Source organism: Protopterus annectens, chromosome 3.part0, assembly GCF_019279795.1.
Source record: "Protopterus annectens isolate FY-2018-M chromosome 3.part0, PAN1.0, whole genome shotgun sequence".
NCBI lineage: Eukaryota > Metazoa > Chordata > Ceratodontiformes > Protopteridae > Protopterus > Protopterus annectens.
Window position 1 is genome coordinate 1,210,502,093 of NC_056731.1, and position 12,500 is coordinate 1,210,514,592.

Genomic DNA, 12,500 nt, shown 5'->3' on the forward strand with positions numbered 1-12,500 from the left:
CAAATGCAAAATGGTGTGTGATATACCATCAGTGGTACTATGCTTGCAGTTTATTTTGCACTTAAGGGCATGTAAACAGTCACGTCATGATAAGCTTCTTCTCTTTCTAAAGCATTCTTTAGGTTATCTTTATTGATTGATTGATTTATGTTTTATTTATTTACATACATTCTTTCATTGAACATGTTAATCCCTCTAAATTTAGTCTATGTCATGGGAAACCCTAGGTGGTAGTCTTACTTAGAGGCAGTTTGGTTAGGACACTAGGAAAATCTGTTAAATAGGTGCATATTTTGGTTTATATTTGAAGGAAGGGATGATTAGAATGGCAGAATATTATCTGGAGCAAATGGGAAGATATTTATTTGAGAATTTTTTTAGTAATTTGCATTGCTCCTCAGATTGAGTTCTTTTTGTTGATTTAACTTTATTAATCTATTACATTTTTATTGTACTTTTCAGTTGCAGTGTTATAGCTTGCCCGTTTTCTTTAAGTACCATATATTCTTTTACATTTGCCTGAACTTCACCAGGTCACACAGGTGGGACCTCAGATTAACATTGCATCTGTAGGAAAGTTTAATCTCAAAGATTTGTTATATAACTTCTGTTTGTATGAATGTTAATCATTATGCTTTCAACATAAATAATCATACATGCATGCAATATTGATCTGCAGTCTCTCTTTGTACACGGGTTTGTAACTTCTCTCAGCCTTTTCTTCTCTGAAAAAGATCCACTGAACCATTCCGCCTATACCATTAAATGAGAAAAGTCCCTTTTACTCCCTAATGTACCTGTACACTAACCTCTCTTCCATAAAGATTAGTTGGGCCTTCAGTTGATTTTGTGCTGCTGTAGCAACCTTCACTATTTCTTTTTGTTTGCAACTGTAACAGATTTTTTTTCACTAGTTTTCTTCTTATTCTTGCCATAACAACTCAGATTAACTTGGCTACCTGCGAATCTTACTATTCTTTTTCTATGTGTTTGTTTCATGTAGACGTTTGCTGCAACTGTGATGCCATGTTTTGGATGCTGTTTCCCTGGCCCGTCTTCCTGCTAACAATCTAGCCACTGTCCATTTATTTCCTATCACTAGTGTGTAAGCTGTTTGTGGAGTGGCAATCATCCAGGCAGCCATGAAGGATATTTTCCATTTTCATTCGTGACCCTTCCCTAGTAGGGGGAGCGATGTCAGCACCTGGTATCCTTTCCCTGTGGTTATGCTCTTTCCGACCCACAGCCATGGAAGACTGCAACTTCAGCATGGCTTGGTAGTACTAGTCACACTTTGTGGGTCCATATTGCTGCTTAACATGCACCTTTCTTTACTGTATGTGTTAACATTGCAGCAGATCACACTGTATTCCTCCTCCTTTCAGGACAGACAATCTGACATCAGCTGCTCACTACCTACCTCCTCTTCCCAGCTCTTTCAGGCTATAGGCCATTAAGTGATCGTAAGTTGTTGCCAGGAGATCATCCCTGTATGCCACAGAACCAGGTCTGTGATGCTAGTTTGATCTTCCTTTCGCGACCATGTAGTAGTGTCTTCTTTAGGTAAGTTGATCTGCTAAAATCAAAGTTCTTGCTCACTTACTTGTACAAGTTGACGCATATTCATTGTAAACCATACACGTTTGACTGGCATATCTATGCATAGTTTTTCCTGTTGTTGGCACTTACAACTATATGATACTACTTGTAGTAAATTTATAATCATTTTATTGAGAGTTTATGTATTTAACAGTGGTAGAGTCATTGTGTTCTTTTTGTTAACTGCTTTAGAATGTATTAAGAAACTACTGCTGTGGTTCAGCTGATAGAATGTCTTACTTAGAAAAGGCCATCAATTCTAACTTTACCTTTTTGTTCACAGATTACATTCAGTAGGAATACCTTGTCCTGAACCTATTATGCTGAGAAGTCATGTTCTTGTGATGGGCTTCATTGGTAAGAATGAAGTGTAAGTATTGATTGCCGTCTCCTGTAGTCATTCTTTCCACTGAAAGTGGTTCTGGGATGTGCCTGTTACAGGCTATCTTTAAGTATCACTTAAAACCAATTTATTCCTTAATTTGCAACATGTGAGAGTGTTCAATCTCGCTGTTTGTTGTTACACACGGGTTCGGAGCCGATCCTCGGCTCCGAGTCAGCCGCATAGCAAAGCTTACTTTCTCAGACATACTTAAAGAAAGTGGAGGTTTAAATTTAAAGGAAATTTATAGTTAGAAAGGGGTAGGCCCCAAAGGGAAACCTATAGAAAAAAACTAACTATAAACCACACACAAACATACTACAGTAAATAAAATATAAGTATCCACAACAAAACTATAGGAGAATAATAACTTTTTAAGGCTAAAAATAAGAAAAAAAGACTATCTTATCTGTTATAACTACAATCTCTGGTCCGAGCTCTCTGTAGCGATGTGACCTGTTGCAGCGGCAAACTAGATCTGAGTAATGGCAGGGAGGATTGTGGGATATAGCCTGGTCTCGAGCTTCTCTTAGATGCAGAGCTTTTATATATACGACGGCCGGCCGAGGATCGGCTCCGAACCCGTGTGTAAAAACAAAGGCGAGATGAACACTCCACATGGAACGTTATGGTAAGAACATAACTTCTTTTTTCTTAAGGAGAGCTGTTAAACAGTAAATGTTGAAGAAATGGTTGTCGGATGGCAGCTATCTTATAAAACTGCACCAACATTAATAAAGGTAGGAGCACCTTCACCATATTAACACATTTTTGATGGCGTTTCTAGATATGTAGATGTTTTCTCATTAATTAAGCATTTCTTCTCCATCTGCAGACAGTCACAACTCAAAAGATCCAACACCTTCTTTAAAGTGTTTTTTCTCTGATGATATTCTCTTAATGTGCTTGCAGTTTCTGGCTTTACTTCAGACACTTTAACTCATTTGCATGTTTTTAATGGTTATTGTTACTTATAATTTGGTACATATAGTCCTCTGTTGTGGCTTTTACCTCAACGTTGCTGCCTAATAGGACATTTAGAATGTTGTTCTTTGAGGCTTTGATCAATCTAGAAATTCTATATCATTTTAGAAATGCTTGCAATATTCCTCTACTCTTATTTCCATTCCACTTCATATGTGGCATATTCATGTTCTCCATTATATTATAAAAGTTATTAGCATTATTATTGGCTGTTATCATTGACAATTAGACATTTCTATTGCTTGTAAAATCTTCATCAGATATGTTAACATTCTAGCAGGGTCTTTCTAAAACGAAATGTACTTGTGTTGGCAGTCTTATAAAATACTTAAGATACTGTAAACCTGTTATTTCATTCTAATCATATGGAAAAAGTTCTTACCTTTTAGTCCATTAGGTATGTTTTAAGACTTGAGGCCGGATTCACGATGGCTTGCACGGAGTGTACGAGTAGAGTAAGACTCCATGCAGCCATCATGTCCGACGAGCGATCCAGGAACAGCCTGTAGGGGCGTGTAAGAGAGCTCCTAAAACGTCTCCTCCACGGACAGGGCTGTGATATGCAAATTACCTCACTTGCAGCCAAAAGGCATGCAAATGAGGTAAATGTGCGATCCAGGAAGCACAAACCTGTCTGAGTAGGAGCCATGTTAGTTGCAGAAATGTACTCAGTTGACAACTGAGTACCGTTCTGCAAATAGCACAATGGAGCCTTGTCAGCTCCAAATAAAGGTTGCATATGGTTGAGGAAGCATGCCAATGGCCAAATATACGGCCATTGGAAATGTTCCCAGATGCAAAATTAAAATAAAAATACTTTTTTACGGAGATTTCCGATGTTTAAGCGTAGCGCAGCGCCGCGCAAACGGGGTGCACTATAAAAAACATAAAATAAGAAAATAAAAGCCACAAATGTGGAACTTATGAAAATTGTTAAATTACAATGTAAGGGAATAGCAGGCTGAAGACAACATGGCCACCAAGTAGGGGTTGCTAAGGGGAGAAGCCCAGTCTAAGACATGTAACCAAGCATTAGTAGGCAGTCCTATGTAAATGAGTGTTAGGATAGTGAATTGCACTTTTACATAGCAAATGAGCACAGTCAGTGGAGTGTAGGAGTAGGATATGGGGAGTAACAGAGTAGGAGATAGGTGACATCACAAGGGGGGTATGTATGAAAGTAGTGAAGCTCATTGGAGCAGAGTGGCATGTGTTAGCTGTCAGTTATACATCATGGAAAGAGGTGTGTCAACAGGTAGGCCAGGGAAAGCCAAGAAATGGAAGGTGTATACTATGGATAACACCAAAGTTTCTTGCTGAGCGGGTATGCACGAGTGTGCATGCCTGTAAACTCGAGTAAGACAGAGTGCGCGTGTGGAAGCATGAGTGCGCGCGTTTAAGCCGGAGTAAGCGTGTATAAGGCTGTTTACAGACCTGTAAGCGCGATTGCACTGGTGTGTGCGCGTTTTAACCTGAATAAGCAAGTATTAGTCCATCTAAGCATGTGTGTGCGCTTGTGAGCTGCTGTGAGCGTGTTTGCACTTGTATGCGCGTCGCTCCCCCCTGAGGAAACAGAAAGGAAAAAGGAAGCACAACAAATAGTAGGAAGCTACCAGGGAATACTAGTAGAGCTAGCAGGTGCAAACAATCGGAATCAGACAATTACACAGGCAGAACACTAGCCCAGCCCAGCACTTAAAACTCTGCAAACAACAGTGCAGTTTGTTTCTCTCAAGAGACACTGCAACACTGGAGTAAGCTACTAGAAGTGAAAACTGAAAAAGCTTCACTCAGACAAAAAATGCTAGGGGCTGCCATTGCTGTTATAAGGCAACATATGCAACATGCTGAGGGTGGTGACAATGCAAATGCTGCCGGACAACCCACAGTGAGGAGACAGAGAAGAGTGTACAGGCCCAGGGTCACCTACCAGGGGTTACATGAGCTGGAGATAGTGGAGCGCTATAGAGTGGACAGAGACCTCCTGCAGCAAATTGTTGAGCTGTGCAGGCCACGCCTCACACACAGAACCAACAGAGGGGAACCCATCCCAGTGGAGATGGAAACCAAGGTATGTGTTGGCCTAAGAATACTAGCAACAGGTACCTTCCAGAGACCAACTGGTGATATGATGGGGATATCACAGGCATCAGCATCCAGGGTACTGCACCAGTTCCTGGATGCCATGTCAGCACATGTCAGTGATCGTGTATATTTCCCCAATTCCCGTGAGGTATTGGCCAGCAATATGAGTCTCTTCCAGCAAATAGCAGAATACCCTGAGGTAGTGGGTGCAATAGACTGCACGCATATACGCATCAAAGCACCAGCCGGTGAGCGGGGTAGGGCCTACATTAACCGCAAGGGCTTCCCCTCCATCAACTGCCAGGTCATGTGTGATGCCCAGGGCATAATAATGAATGTGTGTGCCGGCTGCCCTGGAAGCTACCATGATTCCCATATCTGGCATCTGACGCAGCTGTGCCAGACATTTGCCAATGGGGACATCCCACATGGTGACCTAGTGGGGGATGCTGGCTATGCACTGGAGCCGTGGCTGATGACACCCATCAGAAACGCACACACACCTGAACAGGAACGCCATAATGAGGCACACGCACAAACACGAAATATAATCGAGCGTGTGTTTGGGTTGCTCAAGTCACGGTTCCGGTGCCTGGACACATCTGGTGGAGCCTTGCAATACTCACCAACTACATGTACCCTAATTGTCTTGGTATGTGCCATGCTACATAATATGATTCTGTGAAAACAGCTGCAGCTGGACCAGCATAGGCCTGGGCCAAACAGCCCCCCACCATTGCCAAGGTCATCACAGGCAGAGCGTGACTCGGAGGAGGAACAACCTGAGCCTGCCCCAGTAGGCAGAAGGAGGCGTGCCCAGTATGCCTTGGCCTTGGCAAAGAGGCAACGCATAGCACATACACTGACTCAGTAGGAACCCTGGAAATGATACCTCTCTCTGACTCCCACATATAGTGAAAGGGATGCGTAAGTTGACACAACCTGCTTTCAAACATGTGCAGGGAGTGTAGTATGTGCATCCGACATAGGCAGCCCTGCAGCACCACCTGAGGCATGATTGCCATGTGTTAAGCAATGAAAGGTAGTGCTAAACAGCATGTACCACCATGTAGTATATGCAAACTTGATGACCTTGAGTATCATCCTACCCTCACCAAGCATGATGCCACAATATGAAGACAAGATGATCAATTACAACAATTGGATTAAGTATTGGTGTCAGTGAAAGGGGATCCAATGCCTGTCAGCCTGGGATGACATGCTCGACAAGACATGATGCTTCACTAGGGATGGCTTTCACCTGTCGCCTGTGGCCTTTTGGATATTGCCAAAGGCTCTTGTCACCCCCCATAGTGCCTTTTTCAGGTAAGGCTCAAAAGACAAACCCACCTCCATAGGTATCACAAGGGATAATAAACTAGAAGTAATGCAGCTCAATGCCAGAAGTCTAAACCACAAGGTGCATGCACTCCAAACTCTCCTCAGCATGGAGAATGTTGATATCTGTGCAGTAACAGAAACCTGGTTTAAGGCTCCCAAGAGCACCCTAGCACTAACAGGTTACACCTCATACCATGCTTTACAGCCACAAAACATGGAACAAACTACAAAAGGAGGGTGAGTATCAATATTTGTCAAAGATACCCACACACCCAGGTTGGTGGCACAGCATGAAGCATCAGAGACTATCCATGTGCAACTAACAGTGGGTAAAACCGCCTTCTAGTTCATAGCCTGCTACAGACCACCCTCCTAAACCCAGGAACCCCACTTGGCCGACTGGAGAACACATGAAAATATGAAGGTCTCCCCAAACACCATTATATTGGGCGACTTCAACTACCCAAACATAGACTGGGAGCATTACCCTAGCTCCAACACCTAGCCCAAAGGTTCCTAGAATTTATAAACTCAAATGCTATGGAACAACTTGCTACCACTCCCACAAGAGGGGAAAACATACTGGACCTGATTATCACCAACATGGGGACTCTATGCCCAAGACCAGAAGTGTATCCCTCACTGGTAAGATCAGACCATAGAGTAATCTCACTGGATATTCACATCCCGACCCCAGCCCATGGCCAGAAAACCACAGTGAAAAATTTTCACTAAAGCAAATGTCACATGCCTCCAAACCGAGGTGGAATCCTTCACAGCCCCTGTGCCTGTGGAAAATATGGTCCAGACCTCAGAACCCTTTATAAACGCATTCTATGAACACCTGCAGGAATGCATGGATCATGCAATCCCAAATAAAACCAAGACCCAATCCTCCAAAGGCAGGCATCCTGTCTGGTGGACCCCAGCCATAAACAAACCATACAATACAAGGAGGAAGGTACTATATGATAGAGCAAAATGCCAAATGGGAAGGCATCTCTGATCAGTATTATTAAAAAACTACGGCCACACATAAAATCGTCTAAGGCCATCTTTGAGATAAAAATTGTACAGGTCACTAAGGATAATCACAAGGCTTTCTTTAGTTATGGTAGGAACCTGGGTGGGAATTCCCAGATATGCTCAGAATTAGTCCAAAATGACAAACAATACACCAAATCCACAGACATTGCCAACATCCGAGCTGACAGGTTCAGTGCAAACTCCCCCCCCCCTCCCCACCAAAAGGGCAAATATCTATCCCAGCAGAGTGCTGGCCCCCTGACATCTCAGATACTCAGGTAACAGCCAGCCTCTCCAAAGCAAAACACACAGCAGCAATGGGATCAGACGGTGTCCTGGGCTGTGTCCAACATGAACCCCAAGAAGAATTGAACATAAACATAAAACCACTGTTCAGTCTCAGCCTTACCACAGGATACGTACCCAAAGAGCAGTGTACAGCAACAGTGATCCCTCTCCACAAAGGCGGTGCCTTAATGGATACTGCAAACTATCGCCCCAGAAGCCTGACTAGCTTGGTCTGCAAAGCTATGGAAAGGAACATCATGGACCTCAGAATTAAAGATATTGGGGACCTACAGACACTGGATCCTACCCAGTTTGGCTTTGTTAAGGGCAGATCCTGCCTCTTAATCCTGGTTGAGTCATTTGAAACAGTCACCAAGGCCATTGACGAGGGGAAGGTTGTCCACATAGCCTACCTGGACCTTTCAAAAGCCTTCCATTCAATACCCCACTTGGTCATTATAGATAAGCTCACCAACTTCAATATAAACCCTTATGTCACTAGATAGGTTGCAAACTGGCTCAAGGACAGAACCCACATAGTCAGAAATGCTGGAGCCATGACAGACCCCAAACCAGCTACAAGTGGCATCCCTTAGTCCTGGGACCTCCCTTGTTTCGTATATATTTCTTGGAGGTACAGGCCAACACAGAAGGACTGTGGCTGAACAAGTTTGCAGATGACTGAAAACTGGGCGCCATAATCGACACTCCAGCTGACACAAGCATCCTACAAAAGAGCCTCATAGAAACAGACAACTGGTGCCAGAGACATGTCCTCAAGCTAAACGCAAAAAATTGTATAGTCATCCCCTTTGGCAAAAACTAAGTGCCCACAAATTACCACATAGGTGGTAACCCATTAAGTATGGAAGAAGTGGTAAGGGACCTGGGGACCCAAGTTGATAGCAATCTCTCATTCGACAACCACGTGGCCAAAGTGTTTAGAAAAACATTTCATATAGCCCACCTAATCATGAAGGTATTCACATCTAGATCAGGGGAGGTCATCGTGCCTCTGTACTCATCCCTCATCAGGCCCATAATTGAGTACAATGCCCCTTGTGGGATGTACCTTATCAGACACCTGCAGCAGCTGGAAAGACCACAAAAGTACCTCACCAGGAGGATCAAAGGGCTCAAACAGATGCCATTTGCTGCCCGGTTAAAGAAACTGCAGCTACACTCAGTGGCATACCGCCTGCCCAGAGGCAATCTGTGCCTGATGTATAAAGCCATGTCCAACCTGGAATCAATGGACATGCTGCACCTCGGAAAATCCGAATCCCATCAAGCTATACACTCAAGAGACCTGAACCTCAGGACTGAAATAAATAGGACATGCTGGAGTGACAGATTCATAACCCAGAGGCTCCCTCCACTCTTGAGTAAACTCCCACTCCAGGTTAGCCAGAGTCCCTCATTGACTCTCTTCAAGAGGAATCTTGATGAGTGGATGGGAGATTGTAGGTTTACCCTGGGTATCACTTCTATGTCACTGTTAGACAGAGGCACAGTATACTAACCTTGAAAAATGTCATGGCAAACTCCACGTAAAATGTGTGTTGAAAGCCAAACACACTTTGGCTAGGATTATAAATGCCCTAGGGCAGATAGCCTAGTATGAACCTATGAACAGAATCAGGGAGTGTGTATGTATGCAATTCTCTGTGAAAGGAATGGCCTTTTTAAAGACTGGGATAACACACTAAAAGATGTACATTCCTCTTTGGAAAGAATGATGATGTCATCACCCTATAAATACAGCAGGAGAAGGGAAATCATCCAGTAATGCGAATAGCACGCTGTGCTAATGCGTCTCTCTCAAATATCATAACATAGTTAGGTAGGGGTTTGAATCTTACAAATGCCATGTGTGTGTTTGTCACACAGTTTGTCAATGTGCTGTGTGTTTTGCTTTTATTATTGTATGACATATTATTATAACAGTAATTTCAATGCACACATCAGGTATGTGTGTGCCACATACAGATATGTACCTCTGACCTTTAATAGTTCCTATGTGTGAAGCCTGCCTCATATGAATACAGTTGTTACCTTTGCCAGCATGTGCCGCAGCTTCCCAGACCTTAGGCCATACATGTATGTTGGTGACAATGCAGGCTACTGCAGTGATCTGTGTCCTAGGCCAACTATGTGACACACACCCAGGAAAGCTTTGATAGATTAATGTGGGTGAGGGTTCATGTCTGGAGTATATGTCAGACATGTTAAAACACAGCAAAGTCTGTGAGTGATGGACATCCAGTGTAGGTGTATGGCAACTGTTGCCGATATGCATACAGACACCTACTTGCTTAGGTGATACACCAAGGGACTGCAGAATACCTTTGGAAATGTGAATATCACAGGATAGACTAGATAACACTTGTCCACATGTACACACCATTACCCGTTCTACATGATGGGTGCTACCACCTACATGGTACTGTTGGAATACTATGTTAAGTACATGCCGATGACAATGCTACAGTTGCGTTACAGCAATACAGCATGGCTTGGACAACAGGTATCTGTCTGTATGATACCCTTGTGGTGGTTAGGTGTGTCATGTGTAGAATGCATTGTAGGCCACTGTATGCATTTGCAGTCGTGGATGGACATATCCGTAGTGTGTTGGCATGTACGTGAGACTGCTATATGCCATAGAGTATTGTCCCCAGGGATGTGTGGGGCTCAGTAAGAATGGCTACTGGTATAGTGTAGTACTGCAGGGATATCACTGACACCGGGTTCCTACATCTGTGTATCAGTTGAGGAGACACCATGTAATGACCACTGAATGTCAGGCTATGTAGGCTGTGTATACTACCAGAATGCAGACCATTGACATTTGGAAACTGTATCACCCACAGCATACTGTCAAACCATGTCATGTTCCATGCTAACCATGTTCACAAATGTACACCTGCAACTCTGTGCTGCAAACATCACACATGTACCGTCCACACCCCAACACATGCAGGCACATGTACACACAACAGCCATGTGGCACATGTGCAGATAGTACACTTTGGGAATTAACACTGGTGTATACAAAAGTACAATGACAATCATAGTGTTAATGCATGCATGCTCGGATATACCCACAACGATATCATTACACTGTACTGTTAACATGATAATATTACTACAGTGCTATGTAGTCACTCTGTGCATCAGCACCATGCTATCCTGTTCCTGCATCAATGTTACAGATGGCAGGAGGTGGCACAGTTTCATCATATGGCTCAGGGTGTGTACTTGGTTTGCCAGAGTCTGCCATTGACACATCCAATCGACATGTATGTGTTAGTGAGGGACAACAGTACAACATGGGGTAATGTTGATGCGATGTGTGTGTGTATGTGTTAGCCATAGGTGTTAGCATTATGTGTGTGTATATGCATGCACACAGTTCCACCACGTGGCTGCCATATACGGGTGTTTGTGGACAGCCACAGACTGTACCTGCCAGGTCATACAGATCACTGTCTCTGGCCACGGACATGGTACCTGTGCTTGGCAGGGTTGCTACGGACAGTATCAGGTACTAAGCCAGACTGGGTACTGTCATCAGAGGCAGTGGGTTGTTGACTGGACACATGTCCCTGATGGGACTGTCCAGAGCCACGTGCACGTGGTCTTCTAGGACGGTCTAATGACAGCAAACAGACCCAGCATTGTTGGGGCTGGTACTGGCACTATGGGAGCAACTGTGGGTTTGTTGTCGTCCATGATGACTGCCAGCTGATGATGTTGCTGGCACACGTCCACGTCGACGCCTCAACCGTCCTGCACTGTCCTGGCTCCTGGACATGTAGTTGTGAAAGAGATCTAATGTGTCCCCCCAATGTCTATCAATGACCTCGCTGATATTACGGATGGCAGCTGCAACGTCACGCATAGTGTCATTCGTAGTGGTGCGATGTGCTCTAAGCTCCCTCAGACCCTGTCTGGTGTACCGTTCCATACGTGCCTGTGCCTGCATTACAACCCGGAACATAGCTGAGGTTGAAAGACCTCTGTGGGCACGTCTGACAGGGGCAATACGACCACGGATGCTCCCACGAGAACCCCTGGACATCTGCCTGTGTGGTACCATGTCAGGAATCTGGCCATGGCTGCTGTGAGGGGATGCATGTGCCAGTGATACCACATTACTCTGGTCAATGCCCACTGTATGCTGTCCCTCAGCTAAGGACATTGGTGACTATGGATGTATCAGCAGGATGACTGTGCGCATTGATGGGGTTGACTGCTGTGTAGTGTCGATTGGCTGACCAACGACAGACCCTGTCACACCTCCCTGTGCCATTACACATGTATCATCATTATCACTATCCCCAGCAGTGGCTTCAGGTTCCCTGCTGCACTCCACCAGAGCAACATCAGAACCTGTGAGAGGAAGATAGGAAACACAGTTTACAAATGTGTACACGATGTTAGCATACATGCACACAGGCACACAAGCACACAGGCACACTCATCAGTACAGCAGATACAAACACAGACACACCTGCAATCCAACACATACACAATACTGTTTGAGGGTGGGTGACAGTATCACAAGGAAAAACATCACTGCACACGTGTCAGCATGCAGATTATGTGTTGCACAGGAACATGCAGTGCAAGTGTAGACCGCCCTTGTTAATAACAGTATACGTTTACTTGATGCTTGTGTGCAGTTGTTCAGTGATTGTCACCACCCTGGGACACAACAAGTGTTACAAGCTGTGGGTGCATATATTTGCACACACACACACACACACACACACACACACACACACACACA

The 12,500-nt window shown here is 44.3% G+C and overlaps 1 protein-coding gene across 1 annotated transcript in view; it reads left to right on the forward strand.

The window, feature by feature from the left end:
- Positions 1-12,500, forward strand: part of RIOK1 (RIO kinase 1) — a 623,754-nt gene that overhangs the window by 290,780 nt on the left and 320,474 nt on the right. The window contains exon 9 of the mRNA XM_044065411.1: positions 1,883-1,969. Coding sequence (XP_043921346.1) covers positions 1,883-1,969 — 87 coding nt within the window. The remainder of the gene's footprint in view (positions 1-1,882; positions 1,970-12,500) is intronic.